This window comes from Rutilus rutilus, assembly GCF_951802725.1.
Source record: "Rutilus rutilus genome assembly, chromosome: 11".
Classification (NCBI taxonomy): Eukaryota; Metazoa; Chordata; class Actinopteri; order Cypriniformes; family Leuciscidae; genus Rutilus; species Rutilus rutilus.
The window spans coordinates 12,106,384-12,131,053 of NC_140216.1; the positions used below are offsets into that span (position 1 = coordinate 12,106,384).

At 36.4% G+C, this 24,670-nt stretch overlaps 1 protein-coding gene across 2 annotated transcripts in view; it reads left to right on the forward strand.

The window, feature by feature from the left end:
- Positions 1-24,670, forward strand: part of adcy2b (adenylate cyclase 2b (brain)) — a 63,015-nt gene that overhangs the window by 14,299 nt on the left and 24,046 nt on the right. For both annotated transcript variants that reach the window (XM_084423180.1, XM_084423179.1), the window contains exons 2-3: positions 3,338-3,535; positions 14,865-15,026. In XM_084423180.1, coding sequence (XP_084279306.1) covers positions 3,338-3,535; positions 14,865-15,026 — 360 coding nt within the window. The remainder of the gene's footprint in view (positions 1-3,337; positions 3,536-14,864; positions 15,027-24,670) is intronic.

Genomic DNA, 24,670 nt, shown 5'->3' on the forward strand with positions numbered 1-24,670 from the left:
TGAGAAATCAAAGTTTCATTGATCTTCTGACATGTAAGAGGTCATTGTACTATTAAAACATCCTGTAAGTTTCAGAACTCAGAACTTCCTTGTTAGTCCAAAAACAGCTTTTATTGAAACCAAGCCTCGAAAATGACTAGTTTAGAATTCGGTCACATTATAACAATAGTGCGACGAAAGACTGCCTGTGTAGAATCAGATCAATGCCTACTTCTACATCATCGCATCCTTGGTCCCACTCACTGGCGCATTAGTGAGATGAGGAGAATATGATACAGGATTACTGGACTACTAATAACATTACCTTCCAAAGGATCATGATGCTAGTAAAGTGTTTTTTTTTTTGTTTTTTTTTACTATGCAAATGTTTTAGTAGAGCATTATTTGTTTGTTTCGGTATGTTTCACTGTGGATTCTTTGGTGAATCAGTCGCTATTTCGGCATAAGCTTTGTAAACAGACTTTTGCTGCAAGAAATGGACTCGACAGTAATGCCACAACATTAGTAAATTCTAATGCCTAATCTGTTATCAGTGATTTCTGATATGTAATGATTCATGTAACCTGCAGTCAGACGTTCTTTATCTCAAAATCGTTTATAATCACTGGCGCTGTCAATCACACAGTGCGAGTTTATCAGTGACTAATGCTGGGTACACACCAAAAGATAATCGGGCTGATTTTGGGCCGATTTCCCCCCTTCCGACAATCCTAGTTATGTCCCGATTATCTTGATGGTTCAACAGATTATCTTATCAGATTTTCCCTTGGTGTGAGGTGTGTTAAGAGTGTCCTAACCTGCTCGGAAGAACGTCGGAGCCGCTCCGATCGCGAATCGTAAATATTCAACATGTTTAATATTTACGATCAGAAATCCTGATGTGTGAGGGGAACCCCGAGGACAAACGCGCACAAGTTCTGGAGATTATCACGTGAAACAAAACAATATCCAATCAGAAAGCGAGCTGATGGAAGACAGACACGGTCACACACACACACACACACACACACACACACACACACACTTGCAGGAAGCTGAGTGTTAAGATTTAATATTCATAAGTGTAAATTTGGAGGAAACAAGCCTTTGTTTTTCATTTAAAGAGCAGACATTTTACAATACCTAAACACAATATTGGGTTTGAAAAATAAGAAAGCTGCAAAGTGCATTTCAATCTGTAAACATTTTAAATTTTTTGTTTAACTTTTAAGTTTGTCACTGTTTATGTATATGTCTTTTTATGTTTGTTTATCGGCTTTACTCTTTGTACCCCCCTGACTGTAATTGTAATTCTTAAAATCAATTAAAAAAAAGATTAAAAAAAGAGGGATTATAACTTTTTCTAAAGAGACAATAAATCCAATAAAGAATAAATAAAGACAATAAAGAATGAATATATTTCTGTATAAAAGGTTATATATGGGCTAATGGTGGGTACAATGGGGTTTTTTTTCACTTGAATTTTATGTGAAAATCATTCCAAACACTAACGCAATTTCTTCCTGCATATCGTCCGCCATGCTTATTCTGAAGTCTCGCGTCATTTTGCGAGAATTCCTGTGTTCACAGTTGAGACTCTGGTTGAAAATCTGTTTGTGTGTGGTGTGCTGTCTTTGTCTTATCATGGCACACCACACACTATAGGAGCAAAATGCTTAAATCTAGGATTTTTTGTCCTCATGTTTGTGGTCTATCACATTTTGAAAATCTTATAAGATGTAAAAAATCTTTTGGTGTGTACCCAGCATAAGTTCTGCACTCTCATCAAAACTCACATTATAATTAATGACGCTGTCTACACTGCACAATGAATCTCTATTTACATCATGTTTGTACTGTTAGTTATGATAAAAAGCATTCACGAGTTTGCAGAAATCGAGTTACAATGACGAGATCACTGCATTCATGTCTGTAAATTGGCTACAATGCGCAAATAGTTTGACTACAAAGGGGAGACGATACAGACCAAATACAAATTCCTCCATCTTGACACCTGAATGTGGAAATATAGAACGGATAAAAGGCTCTCAAACTTATACGGGACAGTGGAGGAGAAAATCAAACAACTTTCTTGATGCAAATGCAACATAATGATCTCATCCAGCTCCCTCAGGAGTCGAACACGCTCCAACGGACTCTTACCTTATTGGCACATACAAAAAAAGCGGCTCCTGAAGACAGAAAAGGCTCAGGCACCCTTTTATACTCACTGCTGCTCTGCGTGTGATATCATGAACTCCAGTCTGCCATTGATTATTGCTGTTTGTCTACACATGCCTCAGACTTACTTATGCCTCATAGTTCCCTACGGAAAATAAGACCGTACATGCCTCAGACACCGTTCCCTATAGCGTCAATACCAAGACGCAGCGTTTAGGTTCCACTTTGCAAGGGAACTAGAAATGTAGCCTTGCCAACTAACTGAAATAAATACATTTAAGTTTAAATACTACAACTGAAATAAAAATGAAAGCTATATAGAATTTTTTTTATTTAAAAAAGACCATAAAAGTGGTACATACTGTATGAGTTTTCATTTAAATGAATCAGTCCATCTGGTTCACAAAATCAGTCTGAATGATTAATTCAAGTTGGACTGATCTGATTCTCAAGTTAAACTCAATCTTGTTTCAGCTCTCTGGAGGGAGCTTGACTATCAGTGCATAAGGATGTAAATGTCACTTTTCCTCACGTATGAATTCAGAAGACTTTAAATATAGAGTACAAGTCGCATGGATACTTTTATGAAATGCCCACTTAATATAAACCAACTCTGAGTTGATAAAATCAAGTCCTGCCAAAAATATTTAATTGCATATCCTGTTTTACTCAAAAATATGGCACATGGCACATTATGAAAGTGAAATGGGTTGCAAATGTTGTTTCATGTTGTATTTAATGTGCATTAATTATTTGATTACATTTTATGAGCACAAACCTATTTTCAAATAACCATATTCCGATAGCAGTTTGAGTGCAAACATTCTTTCAAACGTTAATTGTCCATATTAATTAATAATTCAACAGTAAAAACACTACTATCACACTCTGACAGAACCATTAGGTTAATGGAAAAGTTTGGGCAAACATAATAGACTGCATTCTGGTCAAGAGCCTACGGTTAGGGTCACAGTTTGTCTGTTTCACTATTTTGGCATTGAATCATAGAAAAATCTTTCAGTTCTTTGAATTGAATCCTGCTGTAAATGTGCGAGTGGACTATGCCTTGTCTTTTTTTAAGCTGTTCTTTTTCAGCATATCTCAATAAAATGTTCTCTTCTTTATCAGCTAGTGAATGCTTGAGTGAATTAGTCATTATGTCATTATGTTTCCACAGAACATGGAGGACCACATGGCCTTCATCATGACTGTGCCCACAACTCTGGCCATTTTTCTCACCATCTTCATCCTCGTCTGCATCGAGTCAGTCTTCAAAAAGCTTCTCCGCCTTTTTTCCCTGCTCGTCTGGGGCTGTCTGGTTGCCATGGGTTACCTCTTTATGTTCTATGGTGGGATCATCTGTCCATGGGACCAGGTGAGACTTGAGTGACAACACTTTCATAGCTCTCCATTTCAGTCTTCAGTCATTTTAGTCATTGTTCTTCAGTGTCTGCCTTTGACCTCTATGGCTATCACTCCTAATTTACATTTTATCATACTGAAGTGCCCAGAATTCAGTATTCGCTATGCATAAAACACAACTTGCATCAGTACGATATATATGTAGATGTGCAAGTAAATTGCTTGGATGGAAAGCGCTCTACAATCATGCAGATATTCACTAATATGGTGTCATTTTCTTTCAGTCATTTGCACAGTAATTCATGAATTTTAGTGTGTGAGCTGTTCTGCGCACTGAATCATTCATTAGTTCATTGAACTCCACTTAACACATGAGTCTGGCTAATGACCATGACACAATCTTAACATAAATGCATGTCTTAGAGTAATTATGACAATTGGCACTATTTTTGTCTGCCTCTGTATCCATAAAATGAATCGGGTATTAAATATTGCTTGACTTGTTCGAACACTTTGCTTTTTTTTTTCTCTTGCTTTTTTTCTCGCTTTGCTCTGTTAGTGAGAAAGAGGTGCAATCAGCTTAGCCACCACTCAACATCTACAATTTGGTTGTCTTTTATAAACAGCTCTTGAGTTATGGTGTTACTGTGGCTGTAAGAGGAGAGATTGGCTGTTCGTTGCAGGAGTAAATGTACCTCGCCATGAGTCACCCAGGCTGTTTGCCTGACAGGACTTAATAACTTGGATAGGTTCAGTGATCTGGAAATGATGAGATATGCATGTACCACACAAACTGGCTCTGGGTGGCAACATTTCACCATGAGCTACTTCAGTAAGAGCTGGGTGGCACCTACATGACATCCATTTTAAGCTGTCGGCCATAAATTATGCCCACTACCCTGGAGAGATGTCATCAGAAGTGAGGTTATGGATTCCAAGAGTCTGTTAATGAGTGACCCAAAGCTGTAGTTGTGTTATCTGATTGTGCTCTCTTAATAGCTGTTTTGTTTTGTTTTGCTTGGCTTTGTTTTGTGCTTGCTGTGACCAGGAACATTGCTAGACATGTACTGAAGATATGGACTACATATCTTTTTCTAGATAGCCCTTAATGGTTTACAGTCACAAGGGTAAAGGTAAATTGCCTTTGAATCTGTTGTTCATGGGTGATTTAAAGACAAGCCACAATTCTGGTAAAGCAACCACCATCAGCGCCTGAGCGAGTAGATCCTGTGACTCCGCCTCCAGCCTCTGATCACCTCGCTCTGTCTCAGCCCGTCGACCTGTCGGCTTCATCTTAGCTCCTCCCTCCTTCGGCTCCACCAGACACCCTCGGCCTTACGGCTCCACCGGGTTCCCTCATCCCACCAGCTCCCCCTTGGTCAGTCGTCACACCACCTCCACCACGGACTTGCGGATCTTCCGTTTCCTCCACCCCTACGGCTGCAGCTCTCTCCTCCTTCCCTTCGGGTGCACCTCGGCCCTCCATCACACCGGCATCGCCTCAGTCCTCGGGCACTCTGGCTCCGCCACCGCCACAGACACTCGTAATTTTTTATGGCCATCAGTAGAGAAAGATGCTTTTCACAGCCAGATGGTGTAGTTACAACATCTACCACCAGGGGCTAACTGGGCCATGCTAACCAGCTTAACCTTGTTACTTTATCGGTTCAAGGCTGGTTTGTGTTGTTGGTACTGGTGTATGTAGTATGTATGTATGAGTATGGATCATTGTAGCCGTGCCAAGCAGTGCCAACTGCTGAAACTGTTGAACCTTAGTTAAGTTAAGAATCTAGCGGCATCCGCCACCCAACATATATGTGACCCACACCTGGATCACAAAACCAGTCACAAGTAGCACGGGCATATTTGTGGCAATAGCCAACAATACATTGTATGGGTCAATATGATCGATTTTTCTTTTATGCCAAAAATCATTAGGATATTAAGTAAAGATCATGTTCCATGAAGATATTTTGTAAATTTCCTACCGTAAATATATAAAACATTTATTTTTGTGAGTGAATGCAGCACAATCACAAACATAAATGGACAACTTTAAAGGCGATTTTTCTCATTGTTTTTCTCAATGATTTTCAAATAGTTGTATCTCGACCAAATGTTGTCCTAACAAACCATACATCAATGGAACGCTTATTTATTCAGCTTTCAGATGATGTATACATCTGAATTTAAAAAAATGTACCCATGTGACTGGTTTTGTGGTCCAGGTTCACATATTGCGATGAGCAGATACCCAGGTATTTTTATCAGGGCACTGCCATATAAATTACCCCCTAAGGTTGGTGCAGTCTGGGCCAACATTGTGTGACTGAAGGTTTACCTCTAAAGGGCACCAGCCCTCTAATGGAGGAAACTCCATTAGATGTCTAGATGCAGAGATGCTCTTCTGCATACCTTGTTTACATTCTGGGTAAAATTTTTGTTGCGGGTCCAAATGACCCTAATTGGATTCAGTACAATTCATGAAAAATCACACTATTAAAAACAAAAACATCAGGTAAAAACAGTAAACCTTTAATATTAATACTTCTCACAAATTAAAAATAAATTTGAACAAATTGACCCGCAAACATCAAAATCCAGTATTTTCAATTAACTTTTGTATTGGTCGAATTGACCCACAACATTATACACGGGATAGCTACCTGGCTTTAAATAGCAAATAGATATATATATATATATTTTACTGTTAATATTCTTGTACATTGTGTTAAGAACAGTATTTTAAGTGATCACTGTGATTTTTTTTTTTCGCTCATAACAGAACGAAACTATTGAGATTACCAAGGTAAAGATAAGTCGAAGCGTCATGAAATACAGATAAAGACTGTGAGAGAAACATACCTATTTGAACTATGTAATGGCAAAAAAATCGTATGATTATTATGAGGAAACTCAAAAAAAGCCTACTAATAAGACTTCACATACGTGACGGGAAGAACTAGTCGGGTTCAGGCGAACTGAATAAGCTACCACCTAATTAGGACTCAAAGTACTCCAGCAAAGTACTAATTAGCAAAGAGTCTAAGTCTAAATGAATGGCACAGTAGCTACGTCTACAGTAGTTGAAGACTTAAAGAGCTCTATTAGGCTATATCCTATTTAATTTCCTGTTTTTGTCTGTAGCCTTTTAAGCTACACACTATTCCGCTCTCTGGTTTTGCTGAAACACCACTATAGTCACACAGCCACATTGCTTGAGTGCTAATAAGCTATATACTTGCAGTTGTTTTGCAACACTTGTTAGGAAAAACTATGCCCGGACATTGTCACCAGCATGGGTCGAGGTACTATTGCAGATGAAAATCCCTCACTGTTCCTTACAGAGGTCTGTAATGCAGGCATCATTAACCCACAGCAGCAGTTCTCCATTAGAGCCGCCAATGAAAAGCCAACAGCCTTTTTATGTTGTACAGAAGAGAGAACATAATTGAGGTCAGAGCCAGCAGAGAAACAAAACAAAGGCAGCCATACTCACTTTACGCCAACCTTGCGCAAACTCTGAGAAAAGACCACTGAAAACACGGACAGCCCCATGGACCCTCATTTCCCACAGTTTGGTGTTGACAGAAGTGCAGATTAAAAGCATTATATGAAGGATGTAAAGGAATGATGGGGAACTAATGAAGTGATGAGAGAGAAGGAGGCAGACTTTGAGTCACTTTTTAAGGAGAAGGGCAAAAGGAAAATGCCTCCTTCAGATAAGCTGGCAGAGTAAAATCTGTAAATCAGTGGCAATTGCTCTAAGATGGCACAGGAAGCATGTTGTGAGACATAGGAAGCAGCTTTTAGCAGCATTGCAGACTGTCACTATGATACAAAATGTATGTGAATACACAATCTTTGCTATTGACAGGTGTGCATCCCTACATTTGAAAAGCACCAGCTGCCACTACTGTCTGTCAAGAATGGATGTGGTAAAGTTACTGCATTGAGTATTGTGTTGAATTCTGGTAGTACATTTTTTGTTGTAGTGCTCTAAATTAGACAAATAAATTACTCATTATAATTGAATATATATATTTTGGTTCAATGTGCTTTTCGTTCAGAGATGCTCTTCATACTTTGGTTAGATTCTGGGTACAATTTTTGTTGCGGGTCCAAATGACCCTAATTGGATTCAGTACAATTCATGAAAAATCACACTATGAAAAACAAAAACATCAGGTAAAAACAGTAAACCTTTAATATTAATGCTTCTAAATTTTAAGTGATCACTGTGATTTTTTTTTTTTAGCTCATAACAGAACGAAACTATTGAGATTAACAACGTAAAGATAAGTCGAAACATCATGAAATACAAATAAAAACTGTGAGAGAAACATACCTCTTTGAATGGCAAAAAAATCGTATGATTATTTTTAACGAGAGGAAAATAGAATATTAATTATTAATAATAATAATAAAATTAAAATATTTTTAGTTAAGTAAAACTTTAAAAAAAAAATCTTTGCATTTCATATAAACAAATATATGTTAAATCTATCAAATAATGTGAATATGTTCAGTATGTTGTTAATAATATCAGTACAGTAGTAAGTCATGATACACGCACAGCTTTTTTAGAATGACCAAGCACTGCCACTACTGTCACTGATATCTCAAATTTGCAGTTTTGGTTATATAAATTTGCTGCATTGTCACACCAATTGTTTAATAATTTAAATGTTGGGTAACACTTTATTTTGATGGCCCCTTTTAGACATTCTGTTGACTATAAGTAGCAATGCACCTACATGTTAACTAACTCTCATTAGAGTATTAGTAGAGTTAGGATTAGGTGCAATGTTATTAGAGTCAACAGGTCAAGATGGTCTAATAGGGACCATCAAAGTAAAGTTTAACCAAAATGTTATGTGGTATAAGTAGCCCCATTTCATACCCTTATTTCAGTTCTTCCTAAGTCCTGGAAATGTGTTTGGGTCTGTATTTGATGACAGCGCTACTTCTCTCATATGTTATATGTTCTATAATCATTATTTTAATGGAAGGCTTTCAGATTATCAGATTATTTCCATTTGCTTTTCTAATACAAAAGCAGTGCAGACTGGTTAACCGGACATTAAGATCCCTGTAGACCACATAATCGTATTCACTATGAAAAAGCGAACCTTCTAAGTGTATCTTATGAATTTACTACCATCTGTTTCCTTAGCAACCCTTGAACAATATGCTTTGCATATGTTTTATTAAATTTGATGTGATGATCTTATAGCAATGACATACGAACACAATATACCAGATCAATATAGCAATAACATCATGATATAACATAACTCTGATCTCAATATAAAGTCTATGCTAAAAAGACAATTTAAGGTAATGTGATATACTGTATATATATGTGTGTGTGTGTTAGAGCTGCACTCCTTATGAAATTTGCTAGTATAGAATATATATAAATATAATGCATATACATCTGAATTTATTTTCATTTATGATGAATATTATCATTCATTTATTAGAATATCCTGTTGCCTTGTTTGACATATCCAGGATAGTGTTATTTTAGTATCATTGAGATACTATTTAAATTTGTATTAAAGTTATAGTAGTCAATGTTTTTCACAAACACTTATTGTTATACTGGTTGAAGCACTCTTCACATCCTGATAGCGATTAATAATAGGAGTTGTCTAAACATTAAAAAATGTATGTATATCTTCTGTGGAAATCGCAGGACCAAAAACCGTTCGTCCAATGATTGCATTCGGTCCGAATGTAATGATAGGATGTCCTACCTGCCTGTCAACCTATGTATACCTCCGCGCACCCTGCTCATAGAGTCTATATAGACTTTATAAAGACAATAAACTCCTCGAAACTGCACACCCTAGCTTTAATATTTTTAGTTAGCTTTTATTTGTAAATTATCTGTTTTCATTTTAATTTTTTTTAAAGTTTTAGTCATTTTGTTTTGTATTTTTGTCATTTTTATTAGTTTTTTTTATATAGATCTTAATTTTTATTTCAGCTTCAGCGTTAGTTATTTTAGTACATCAAGATAAACTAAATAAATGTTTTTTTAAATGTTTTATTTCTGTTAAAGTTAATTGTATTTCAAGTGACAATTTTTATGGTTTTAGTTTCAGTTTAATAACCCTGATCCAGGAATAGTTCCGCTGAAAATGTATTTAAAGAATCAGACACGCTGGATGATTATAAAATATTTTATTAACTCAAATAATCAGATTCTCTACAGGGACGCATTAATAATGAGCTAAATTATAATTAGACTTGTTAATATTTAAAAATATCATCAGATTGGATTGATGATATTTGGATTCTTGGCTTTGAGTCGGGCAGATGAACAATTTTACCATCTAGTGCAAATGGGAAATCAGTGATGCACAGTCAAAACCTATGCAAATCGAATTGGCAGGTACTGCATGTTTGTGATAATTCATAACTCATTAATACGAGCAAACCACTCCAAATGAGATCTGAGAGTTTCACAGAGCTCAACCCAGCTGTGACTGTTTTGTTCTCAGCCAAACAAGTAATGATCACTAAGACTGGCTAGAAGAAAAAGACCTTCGCCATTTGAAAAGATAGAGTGGCATCCAAAAGTCTGAGTCCACAATGATAATATGGGATTCAGAATCTAATTTAAATTTGAAAATAGTGTAAGGATTTTATCATTGATCTATCATTTTGATATTGTATAATGCTTGATTTCTGTCATCGAGGCACAGCTTTTCATTATGCTTGATGCCACGTTCCTGACTCTAGTTCCCAGACATGTGCTGGGACGAGGAGTGAATAGTTGGGATTCAGCTCTAAAACCTGGGCTGATGTAGTATAAAACAACTGAATTGAACTGCCAGTCTTAATCCTGTGAGCAGATAGACCATAACCCTAAGAAGGCATGGAACTGGCAAGCAATCAGTTCATTGGAGAAATTAACCATTTATCCTTGCCAAGTCTTGAGGCTGAACTCCAACACTTCAAAACTTCAGCAAAAACTCAAACTGTCCGAGCAATCCGAGGTTAAAGTGCGAGACGCCCCGGCCCGAGAGCCCATCAGAGCATTCTGTCTGCTAGGGGATTCTCTATCCTTCACAAGCCAAATGTAACCATTTCTGACAGCTTCTCTGATCCTCCTCTGTGGCGGACAGAGTGGAAATGGCGATCGATAAGGCTCAAGACATGTTTTGTCTGAAAAAATCACTTCCCTGCAATCTGTTTGTTTTTTGGCAGTGTGTATGTGTGTGTGTGTGTGTGTGTGTGTGTGTGTGGTCTGTGAGAGTGACCAAGCCAGAAATCCATTAGGCTTTGCTGCCGTCCAGTGCCCTATCTGCCGCTCCTCCGGTGCTATATTGAGCCCTCACTCACAAAAAAAAAAACAGCACTTAGTGTAAGAAAATGTGAAACATAAGTTTTAGAATATTTATGAGTGTATAACATCCTTCAAGCGTTAAAAATGTGAGGAAACGTGGAGTTTGGCACTAACTAAAAGACTACGGGTCATTTAAAGGGGAAATGCATGCAAAGCAGGATTTTTCTTGTTCTTTTGAAACAAGAAATATTTACATTTATTTACATTTATCCATTTAGCCGAGGCTTTTATCCAGAGACCTTCAAATGAGGCAGTGCTATACAAATATTCTGAAATCGTTCAGAATAGTATAAGCATATACAGTGCAAAGCTCACTTTTTACACCCTACCTTGGATATTTATGGAAATTAAGCCGCAAAATGTCATTCAGATGTCGTTGCTCATGATGTCACAAACATGAGCACATATTGGCATATTACTGTCCATTTACTTTTAGAAGTTTTCTGGCCCTCTTGTATAGTTAATTGCTTTTTGACTGTTTTTGGTGCAAGACATGTATAACATTATATATATATAGATATAGAAAATAGAAATAGTAATAGAAAATATAATATATATAAAAATAAAGCATATTGCCCATTTTTTCTTCATATATCATTTTCAGTAACACTTTACAATGAGGTTCCATCATAGGTTAACTGCATTAGTTAACATGAACTAACAATGAAAAATACTTACTAATACATTAGTAAAATCAAAAGTTCTGTTAATATTATTTAATGGACTTGCTAGCATGAACTAACAAAGAATATTTTTATTTTTATTAACTAATGTTAACAAATGGTAATAAATCATATAATAAATGTATTGCTCATTTTTAATTATATTAATGCATTAACTAACGTTGACTAATTGAACTTTATCTTAGTGTTTTTTCAGATTTTCAGATGTAAATGTTGGTAGTGTAAAGCTCACTTTCCAGTCTACCTCCATTTATGGAAATTAAGCTGCAAAGACATGTTATTCATATGTCATCATGATATCAAAGACACAGTAGCAACAACAGTCAGAAAGAGGATGGAAAATTGTCATGAAAAACTACATCATGACTGTTTTTGGTGCAATAGTTCTTTTCACCTTCTTTCAAGGGCAAAGTATGCTATATCTCTTGTAAACTCTGCAAATGCTTTTTATTTTAATTTTATATTATATGCTATTTTGAGATAAAAGAGCATGATGTACACTGAAAACACACTGAAACTTTCAGAACTTTAATCTTTCTTTTCAGTCAAAAAAGTACATTTACTGAACTGAATTTAGGCAACTTTCTGATGGTAAATGCATCAACACATGAGCTCCCACGTTTTTCCCCACTGATTTACGTCAGTGAGGCCTATTGGGTGAGGTAATAAGATGAAAGCAGGATCCTATTTTTCCTAAACATCACATAAACTAATGATAAAGAGTAAAATGTGGAAAAGTTTGCCAAATCTTGTGCTGCTTCTAGCTGTGTGTAGCTTTATATAATTCTGAAGGATCCCAGTGTTAGGAAAAAATGGCTGAAGTTTATTTTTAACAGTGTCCCTGATCATTTCAGAATGAACAGTTTGAGCAGCACATTTTGTGCTGCAAGATTGGCTTTGTAAACATGCTGTTACGACAGTTTGCAGGTTAAAAATGTTGTTATATAAAAATCTTTTAAAAAATGCATACTGTATTGGACAGCCAAGCCAGAGCACTAATACATTATACACTTAATATGTTAGCGCAAAATGCATTAAACCAATACACACAGAGATCATTTAGAATTTTTAACAACTTTTGAGTCTGTTACTGATTTTAGTTCAAATATATAAGTGGTTGATTGGTTAAGGATGGTTGGTATTTGCAAGACTATCAGTGTCAAATTGAGCACCAGTTTCCCTCACCATGAATCTTGAAACTTTCCTGTAATAAAGGCATTTGCACACAAACATGTCAAATTGTCATCATTGATTGAGAGCCTGTCACATCGCGTCTGGTTAGGACATGGTGTAACAGAGTGTTCTTTGTTTTCAAAATTATAAAATGGAGTGTTTCTTTAACATTCGCATAACCAAGAAAAGACATTTGTGTGCCCCTATTATGCTTTTAAAGGTTCCTGATTTTGTTTTGGAGTCTCCTACAACAGGTTTACATACATCAAAGGTGAAAAAACACTTGAATTTTCTCATTATATACATTGCACATTTCAATGCATTTTTCAAGGTTTCTCAAACGATTCGAAGGATTAATCAGTCTCTAAATCCCTCCTTTCTGAGAGCCTGCTTTGCTCTGATTGGCCAAATGGCCCAGTCTGTTGTGATTGGTCTAGCACTTACAGCACCTGTCGGAAGCTAAACGGCCATTACTATAAAGACAGTAACGATGATGTCGATTTAACCATATCAATCCGAGCCCGAGTCCGATGATGAAACATTGGAAGAACTAGTTATTCAACCCGAAAACTTCATTGCAAGGACAACTTGAGCAGGACGTTTCTCAATGATACGCTACTCATTTTGAGGAACATTATGAGATGTTCCAACTGTAATTCCTCAAGATCAGCATCAGCAACAAGTGTATGTCCATCAACAAACCGATGTGTATATTTCTAATTTATTGCGGTGCACATGCGGGAACTGTATCAATATATGGTGCATACGTTAGCCGAGCTCTAACGTGAATGGCTGATGTAAAATTAAAGTTTGCAAAACAAATCTTGCTAAATTTTTTTATTAAAATCTTTATCTTTATCTAATAGTGGCCCACAGCTGATTTGCAGTAAGACAGTAATAACATGAGTTAGCTGGTTAGCCAGAGGCATACACAATATAAAACGCAAAACTATGAATTTTGAACACAGGGTAGAAAATATATGTAAGGGATAATGTAGGATCCGCTTCGCGTCGGGGTCTGTCCGATCAGCCTGTCGGGGTTGTATTCGCTATAACAACCGCCTCGCTCTACATTATCCCACTTATTACATAGCTACCCACCAAATAAATCAATAATCTGACACAAAATATTGATTTAAAAAGGAGTTTATTGATTTAAAAACGATTGTATTGCTTACGAAAATAGTCCGTTCTCTACGGTTTGAATCCTGCGTCCATAGCAACGCTCTGTTTTTCATGGCAACGGTGTGTTATACTTCGCAGCGGTCTGTTATCAAGAAATAACAGACCACATTCTACATTGGAATTCAACCAAGCCATGTAATAAACATCAACTGACCCATCTTTCAAGACCAAGCATTTTGCAAATCCCGCGTTAAACTTTGAGAAGCAGTCGTCAGTAAAATGCTGTTTGTGGGCGGGTCAAGTTGTTCACGGCGGACAACATACAACATAGGCGGGCATTATGCAAATGTCTTATCTAGTGACGCAGAACTGTAACGCAGTGGGATTCGAATTACAGATGACTCGTTTAGGCGGTTCAGAGTCGATTCTTTTGGGAGACAATGGCCTTGTCCCAAATGGCTCACATCATATACACTTTCGGTCTTGTGGACTTACAATAGCCACCGCGTGCATGTGTCCGTTAAGTCCATGAGACCGTAGGGTGTCCCTTTTGTTTTAGGTTTCAGAAGTGTGATCGCGAGCACCCACTTTTGCGGCCAATATGCGCCCTCGATGCGCACTTTTGCTGAGCCCGCACTGAAGCAAGCTCCGCAGCAGACTTCTACTCGGGCATTACGTTCCGAAAAGGGCCAATAACTGTATTTATTGTGCACTTTCGACAACTTTGTAGAGCGTTTACATTCACAAACAACTATATTACACACTGCATGAAAGAGAATATTCTAAAAACCATAAGAGGGGAACTTTAAACATTCAGAGAACATTCAATAATAACATTTTGTTTATAGGGAACATTAGCAAAAACTAATTTAGAACATTTGTTTTGTTTTTTAGCTTAGTTGATAATAAATGCAGTGTTCATCCTGAACTGATCTCTGTCCTGTATTTCTGAACAACAGATGTTAAATGGCAGTCTAATGCTCTGTTAACTCTGTTTGCAGGTGTCATTTTTCCTGTTTATTGTGTTTGTGGTGTACACCATGCTGCCGTTCTCCATGAGGGATGCCGTCATTGCTAGTGTCCTCACTTCAACCTCCCACACACTAGTGCTCAGCATCTGCCTCTCGAACACTACCGACCACATGGAGGCCCTCGTTTGGCAGGTAACTGTGTGTGTGTGTGTGTGTACGGCATTCCAGTTGATTTGGTTCACTGAAATTGTGTGGGCTGAGAAAGGAACAGCTAGTATCTAAGAATAAACGGCGACAGTCTTTTAGCACCAGAATGACACAAAAAGAACTATAAAAAGTTGTCTGAAACACGAGAATATGTTAGAGAATGAGAGTCAGCGAGAGAGCGAGTGAATGTGGAAGGATGTTTCTTCTCTGTTTCCTGTAGGGGTGGTCAGGGGTGATGGTGTTTCACCATGACCTACAGTATATGGCTTTGATGACATGGGAGAGCAGCTCAGAGCACACATCCCAGAATCCTGTAGCCTGGTTGTTTTGCTCATCATATGGCCTTCCGACTAAAATGACACTTATTATTGTAGAAATAACTGGTAAAGTTTGTCCATCCGGTGCAATTCCACAAGGTCAGCTTTTTCAGATGTGTGTCATTTGGTCTTGATCTTCTTCTCTTTAAAGCCTGAGATATTAAATAATAGTCAGAAAAATCTAAGTTTATTGAGCTTTTAGACAAAAAAAGTGCAATGCATTAGAACGATGATTGAGAGATGTACAAATAAACGTACCTTAAAAGCCTGATATATCATATAATCATATAAAAAATTATTTCTGTATAATCAAGTAAATTGTATTTGCTTCAGTCTGGTAAGTGTTCATTTTTATGTTTTACTAACAATAAGTTATTCTTACATTTACTAAAAATCAGTAAAGATTTCATAGAAAAAAGACAACAGAAGGCATATATCAGTTTGTGTACAACAGGGTTTTCAGCAAAATTTTGATCATGTTGACAATTTAGAGGCCTTAGAAATTTACGTATCAAATATGACGGAGGCTTTATAGGGTTAAACACTTTAGCATTGGGCGGGAGAGTTTTGCATGGGCTGAGAATATATTTTGAATTTCTTTTAAACAAGAAATTTGAACCAGTTTGGCAAATCTAAATGTAGTGAATTTATGTAAAATGAGTTTAAGTGGAGAAATAAAATGTCAGAACAAGCAGTCGAGTGAGATGGAAAAACATGAAAAGCAATAAAACAAAAGATAAACTTATGAAGCGGCAGCAGTTAGCAAACAAACTTAATGCCTCCATGCCATTAGGTGTCAGTATAAAATATAACATCAGTGGGCAAAGAAGAGCCAGCAAAACACAAACAAAAACTTGCTGGACCTGTCCCAATCATAGATATCATATATAAAGGCTAGATGTCTCGTGCGCACTGCTGGCCAATGGAGGTCGACGTCCGCACGTGGCGGCCATCTTGCGACAGTGTACTCGCTCACTACTTCAATGGTGCATGTACTTTTAAATAACCATAACTTGCTCATTTTTCTACCGATTTTCAAACGGTTTGGTTTGTTATAAACGTCAGAGATGTAGTTATGACACTGCATACATACACTGCATACATATGAAAAATTATAACATACATTTTCAAGCATTCGGAATTATAGCCACGTTAATAACGTTTGTAAGAAACCAAACCGTTTGTAAATCCGTCAAGATTTCAGCGAGATAAGAGGATTTGTGTGCGTGCTGATCATTCACCTTAATGCACAGAGCACTGTCACAAGATGGCCGAACGATGATGCCGGAAGTGACTGCGCCATAAGGCATCTAGCGTTTATATATGATATCTATGGTCCCAATACCCATATAGCGGTGTTAGCCACTTGAGAGCGCATGCACATGACAGGAAGTAAGTGTGCAAGACTGTCCCAGATCTGATTAATGCCAAAGTTCAGTGCCATTAATGCATTAACGCTTCAGACCGTTATTTGAGAAAAAGCTCGTCCCCCTCATTCATTAATCATGTTCAGGAACTCTTGTGGACTGAAATTGTGAAAATTTAAGAAAATAAAATCTTTCTAGTGTAAGTTAAATTAATTAGAAATAGAATATAATTTGTTAGTAAAACATAAAGCGTTGCATATTTTATTGGTGCAGAGATTATTATGTGTATTTTGTAAAACATTTGCAACTGCTATTTATCACTTAATTATAAAATTTTTTATATAATTTATTTATAAACTTTTTCAAAACATTAAAGGCACAATATGTAACTTTTTTGCTTTAAAAATAACAAAAATCACTTTATCTATGTTATATATATTTTTTTTGTGTGTACTTACATTATCCCGACTGTTTCCAACAACTTTCAAACCAGGAGAAATTTGTAATTTAATTCGAAGACACGGACCGTTTCTTTATTTCCGTTTTGGCGCCATCAATGGCGTCATATCCGCGTTGTCCCTGGTTTCCGCTCGTACTGCCATAGCAACCAGAGCCCTCTGATAGTAACCACCAAGGCGACTGACGTGGACAACTGTGTAGTTCGCGATGTCTGTTTGCACGCTGTTGTTGTTTCGTTCAAACATTATGGACCATGGCAAGCAGACTTTGGATAAAAAAGGAGAACTAAAACGAGAATCAATATCAGCGCGGCGTTTTCGAGATGCCGAGAGCTCCCATAGACAGTATATAAACGAGAGCTCCACGTCCGAGACTTCGACCGCTCCTACATGTACTTTATTAAACAGGTGAGCACATTTACATAAAACTAATCAATGTTATATATAGTTCAACAATGATAAAATATTAGAATATGATCTGTATGTTATTCTAATGTTGATCTAGCTTACTACTAGTCTCATACAGACAAACTAACACATAAATTTCAACACATTCAAATGCAGTTTAGTGTGATAGTGTAATGTTAGACCAAGTGAAACAGCGCTGCGTTACCTCACAAGTTTAATTTGTCTAATAAACTGACCTGTGAGTAGTAATTCTACACTTGCGTGTAGTTCGGTAGAATGAAATGTCCATATTCCTTTTATATCTGCGGGACTTGCGTCGTGTGTGGAGCTGATAGCTGTCTCTTAGCAATCCCGACCTGCTTCATATCACAGTCATGATAAAAACATCGATGTATTCACTCATCCATAAACATTATTAGATCGGTCGGCTTGACGTTGACGACAAGATCCATAATTCTTAGCAAATGTTGCGTCATCAAACTACGCCTTTGTTATTGTAAGAGGTTAGCTACCCCTAGCGGCGATTTTCCATACTGTACGTTTAACAGAAAGTTTCATACAATTTAAGTTATAGCTTTCCCCCCTTTATAACCCTTTCCGCCAAAATAATTAACCATACATTACATAAAGGTTAAGACAATAATACTCATAATAACAATAAAAAAAAAAAAAAAAAAAATTATATATAAAATAACAATAAGAAATATACATTATTTATCACTTAATTATAAGCACGCAATTAATTTGTGCCGTCTGTCAAATAGAACATGAACAGACATTTAGAAGTTTATTTGATAACACTTTAATTTACAGTGTCCTACCTTGTTACACTTTGCATGTAGTTACTGTACTAATAATTATAAATGATGCATCATTACGTGCTACTAACCCTAAAGTCACTCACATATTTTCTTCTTTTGTAAGAAATATGTGCTAAATAACGCACATATTTGGCGTTATAATAGCAAAATATGTGGGAGAGTGGTGCTATAGTGTGACAGTATTGTATTGCAATAGGTAGCACTTTAAAGTTAATACCGAATCAAAACTGGTAAGCACATAATTTGTCATTTAAAGGATTTAATGATGAATAATGAATTATGATGATAAAATCATATAATTTTTAATTGTACCTAATGTTTGTAAAATGTTACCTGAGGGATAGAAAGAGAGAGAGAGTGTAGAGAGAAAGAGAGATGGAAGGCAGAGCTCAGGTAGAGAGGAAGAGCAAAGCCCCCAAGAAGAAAAAAAACAAAGAAAAGAGGAGGCAAGGAAAGAGTGTCCCAAGAAAGGGACCCAGAGGAAAAGAAGAGACAGAGCAACCGTTACAATCTTCTTTTTATCCCTCCCTTGACCAGGTGACCAAAACCAAAATCAGAGACATTTAAACTGACCAGTCAGCAGATTACAACATTTACTTGCTTCAGCGCAAACCCTCTTCTGGTGTTAAAAAAACACTCCCAGGATTTCCTAAAGACACGCAGTGAAAATTTAGTGCGGAAAAGGCATGGACAGGGTTATGTTTGCAGCTGACCTTACTGCATATGCAAAATTTATCGGACGAAACTAAGTGTTTAAATTAATCATGTTTATTTTTTCAGCCCTACTCAAGTGTGGAAACTAAATTCAAATATCACCATCTATTCATTTTAGACTTTTTTTTTTAAATAAAATAAAATTAGATTTTAATGCAGGCTTTTTTATTTTTATGTCTTGTTAGGGAAAGTTGTCACGTACATTTTTAATTTATTAGTTACCAAATCTGCTGGCCAAAATGGTGTTTTGATATTATTATTTTTACTTTAGCCTTTAACATTTTTTTGCTGTTTCACATATTAATTTAAGTTTCATAATAATTATACTTTTTTAATTTAGCTGAAATTCCACTAAATATCAACTTTTTTTTGTATTTCATAAAAAAATAATAAAAAAAATCAAATTCAATAAACAGCAGGTTCCCACTCTGACAACTTGCCTCATATAACATTGCCTCATCCTTCCATAAGAGCAAGATCCTTTGCATGTTGTCATAAAAGGTCAGTGTGTGTTGATTAATTGTACATGGGCAAAAACAGTGAAAATAGCCAGGACTCTAACATATGTGTCTATGCAGAAGATGAACATTCCTGAGAAAAATCAACTTTAGTAAAAGGTGTGACAACTTGCCCCAATCTTCCCAATGTATACTCTCACTATATCTCTTTTTAGCTTTATAAATACACATAGTTGGTATGTACACTGATTGTACTTCCCTTCACAGTTTTTTTGGTTCTACTACTGTACTAAAGAGTCTTATGTAACTCTTAAATAATAATTCATGCCTACCTTTCAATTGATTTTCCAGAACCTTTATTTTTCCTAAGCAGATCTCAAGCAGAAATGTATTTCAGACCAGACCTAAACACAGCGCATGTTACCAAGGCAACACTCTAGTCACATGGTCCACAGAAACACAAAAATACTGGCTGTCATCATGTTGTGTTCAAGAGACAGGAGCGTTACATTCAAGAATCGAGTAACGGAAGGACGTAGGATGTTGTTTTAAACTTGTTATCCAGTCCAATTTAAAAACCGTAAAAAAAATCTTCCTTTAGACCGGTAAACACTTAGACCGCAGTCAGTCCTCCACACTGTTCTCCAACAGTAGAAGAGCTTCATTAAACCCAACCTTTACGACCCTTCACATTCAGCACTCACTGTTAATCAAGCTTCCGCCGCTCTCATTAGAAGCGTTATAACCTTTTTATGTTAGGTGCTCTCAAGAGCTCCAGGTCATACCTTGTTTGTTAGAGCCTTTAAAGGCTTTGTACGTCACTTTTAGGACATTTACTGCTGACGTACTCGGCAAAGGAAGGTCTCGAGATAATCAGAGAGACTGAAAAAATAACAAACAGGGTCACATCTGTCTGGGTCACAGACACAGCTGTAGAGATGATGTCACATGCCAGTGTTTTGTAATTAAGCTACGGTTCCCCACAGACCCGGCACTGTGCTCGTTTACTTGCCTGTCCTCTTCCTCTCGTTCAGTGATTACAGCCAGAAGAAGTCTCATGGCAGGTGGACCAGGCCTGAAATAGCACACGCTTAGAGAGAGAGAGAGAGAGAGAGAGAGAGAGAGATGCTTGTCATGCGGCCTTTGGTTAATATCACTTGAGAGCAGAATATGTTATTGTGCCATTTCCAAACAAGCTGCAATTTTGACAAATTATTTAAAAAAGGTGTGAAAATATTATTTAATTGTATGTGTTTAGAATTAAAAAAATTCTGTTACAATTTTATTTTCATCACAGCATGCTATTTAACACAATACAACGTTTGTAATATAAAAAATATTATTGAAATGTTGCTTATTTAAATTATTTTATTTAAATTATTAAAATTGTTATTAATTATCTTATTCACTTATTAATTTAAGTATTAATTTAAAGTATTAATTATTTGTTATTTTGAACTAAATCCAAAATCAAGCTTAAATAAAATATAATGTTAGATGGAAAACTTAGAAATTAGTACTAAGTACTAAAATGATGAAACTAAAATGAATAAAATAATAAAAAAGCTTAATAAAAATATATATAAAAATTGAAAATATAAAAATAAAGTTCAAAATATGAATAAATACTTATAAGTAATAATAAAATAACACTGATTATGACATGAAAAAACGTGAGAATTTGGGGGAAATTCTTTATGCAAAATGTTTAAAATTGCAAAATTTGTTTTTTTTTTTTTAAAGTTTGGGATGAATTGTAACTTGGATGAAATTAGCCCTAGTCAGACAAAGAAGTCAGTCTATTATTACTACAATATTAAAATTCATAAAGTTAATTTCCATCACCCAATGCTATTATACACAATACAACACATTATTTGAGATACTGTGGAAATTATACTGTGGCGAGAATTTACTTTGAGAGAAAACAAATATATATATATATATATATACACTTTTGGGTTTGGTTGGACAATGTCCAACATACACTGTTAGACATTAAAAACCACCCATATTTCCTATGAGCAACACACAGTGGTCTGGAACACATTATGTGAGCGGAGTGGAATGGAGTCACAGCAGTTTTCCCTCCCTGCTCAAAGTTTATGATAATCTCTACATTGCAGATATTTAATGCTAAATGATATTGTCTTGGAATCCTGTTTGAAAGCAGGTTCCTGTTTCTGTTGAAGTCACTGACTGATACCAACACAGCTGCTTTCAGTATAGACACAGCCAGAGAGAATTTCAAGGCAAATGTGGTTGTCCTGTAGTATGTCAAGTTAATGTTCGATTAGTCAAGATCAATTTCTGGAAGCCAAGCAATGTACCTTCAGATGGCGGGAGGTTGTTAAGAAGCTCTTTGTTGACTGTGTTCCTAATTGATGAAGAGTGTTGTGTAATTGCCAGAAGTGGATGATGTTTAATGTGCTAAAAATGTCAGTGAGTGAAATTAGCAGGAGGTTGTCGACTAATTAAAATGACAGACGCCTTTGCGCAGTCTGGGGTGAACCTTAAAGGGATTGTTCACCCAAAAATGAAAATTAGCCCATGATTTACTCACCCTCAAGTTATCCTAGGTGTATATGACATTCTTCTTTCAGACGAATACAATCGGAGTTATATTAAAAAATGTCCTGGCTCTTCCAAGCTTTATAATGGCAGTGAATAAAAGTGCATCTATCCATCATGAAAGTGCTCCACACGGCTCTGGGGGGTTAATAAAGGTATTCTGAAGCGAAGCATTTGTGTAAGAAAAATATCCATATTTAATACTTTATAAGCTTCCGGCCAAACAAACATACGGATTCAACTTAACTGTAAAGCGCAACTTGCGTGAGTAATGCGACGTACTGCTGATATTTACGCTATGCCATGACGCACTACGCTACTTCTGACGTCATAAGTTGCTCTTCAGGCGTAAGTAGACTGCGTATGGCCGTTTGGCCGGAAGCTAGAATTTTACTTTGTAACGTGTTAAATATGAATATTTCACTTTGTAACGTGTTAAATATTTATATTTTTCTTATACAAATGCATGGCTTCGATTAAGAAGGCCTTTATTAACCCCCCAGAGCTGTGTGGAGCACTTTTATGATGGATAGATGCACTTCAAAACAACAACAGCCATTCACTGCCATTATAAAGCTTGGAAGAGCCAGGACATTTTTTTTATATAACTCCGATTGTATTCATCTGAAAGAAGAATGTCATATACACCTAAGATAACTTGAGGGTGAGTAAATCATGGGCTAATTTTCATTTTTGGGTAAACTATGCCTTTAACAACCTCTTCTGTTCTTACTCGCTATGCTTACTCTAACACTAAATCCCTGTGCTGATCTCAAATGCGTGTGCAGAGGTTGCCATGGAGAAGTTGCAAATTTGATGAGTCTAAAAGAGGCTCAGACTAGATTGCCCTAAAAAATGGGCCAAATTAAAGAAATGTTCCAAGGCTCAATGCAAATTAAGCTTTATTGTGACTGCATTTCTGGTATTCTGTCAATTACCACAGAAAATTATTTTGACTCATCCCTCAATACCCTTTGTAAAAAAAAATAATAATAATACGCTTACTATGGAAGTACATGGGGCCAAAAAATAATAATAATTATTGTTACAGGACCTGGTTCATAGTATCAAGCTTTCGTACAAACCTAATAAATATTTATGACCTATTCATTCATAATAGTATTGTTAAACTCATTTACTATATGGGTAAATCTCAGGATTTGTCACAAACCTGTCCAGATCATATTTCATAAAAACAAATTAAGTTATAAAATAAATTAAAATTTTATTAAAGAAAAAGCCTGTTTTATATTTATTTATTTATTTGATAAAAAATACAATTCAATTATATATTTCAAATTTCAAATGCCTTATTATGTATAGAGTTTCAGTTATTGCAATTAAACCTAATTATCTAACACGCCCTGCTCTTTTGTTAAAGATAACAGCACCATATTCAGTACTCCACTGATATTTGTTCACTCTGACATGAAGCAAGAGGCCGTTGAAAGCTTTTTGTGGGCTGAACTGAATTCACTTTTCCTGAAGATCAATATCTTTTGAATCAATGTACAGACACATCACTCTCTAGATCCTTATACTGATTATATCTTTCGCTAATGCGCTTACTTCTGCCATTTGAAACTCAAAAGCCATTTGGTTGCTGTGCATATTTTCTTAAAGTGTCTGTGGTCTGGCAGTAATGTGTTCCTGTACCTATGAGGCAATTTACTGCATTCATTACTTGTTTTATACTGTATGTCAATGCTGTATTGAATACACACTAAGGGCCCTATCTTGCACCCAGCGCAATTGACTTTGTACACCGACGCATGTATCATTCCTATTTTGCACCCGCGCAAAGCGTACTTTTCCCTCCACAGATGCACGTCGGTTAACTAAGAAATACACTTGCGCTCCCCGGGGCGGTTCAGCGCAAAGAGGAGGCGTGTTCCGGCGCAAACGTTCCCTCATGCTATTTTACAGGTTTAGAAAACAATTCCGCCACTGACCGAAAAAAAAACAGTTTAAAGTCAGTGGCGTGTTGCGCATGTTATTCATATGCTATTTTAAGGGCGCATGCTTGGCCTTAATCAATGTAGCGTGTGCACAACGCGCATACACTTTGATTCTCTCATCTACACACAGACGCAGCAGTTATCATTTTTGCTAATCATACATTATTACGATAGATAGATAGATAGATAGATAGATAGATAGATAGATAGATAGATAGATAGATAGATAGATAGATAGATAGATAGATAGATAGATAGATAGATAGACATTTTATTATAAAAGCATACATCTAGCTTACACATTTACCCAAATTATCATACGCCTGTTTAACCGAAGTTAATTTGGGTGTGTTTCTCTCTCCATCCCCAACGTCCCTGACGAGAACGTCGGTCTCCTCGGCTGTGAACCGCTCCTGTCGTGCGCCTGGCAAATCCGCCGTTATAATAGGAATCCGCTTTAGAACAAGCGCGCCTGCTCTTAAAGGGAATGTGAGATGTCGCTCTGATTGGTTTATTTCACGTTACGCCCAAACCACACCTATGAATAATGAAGCTAC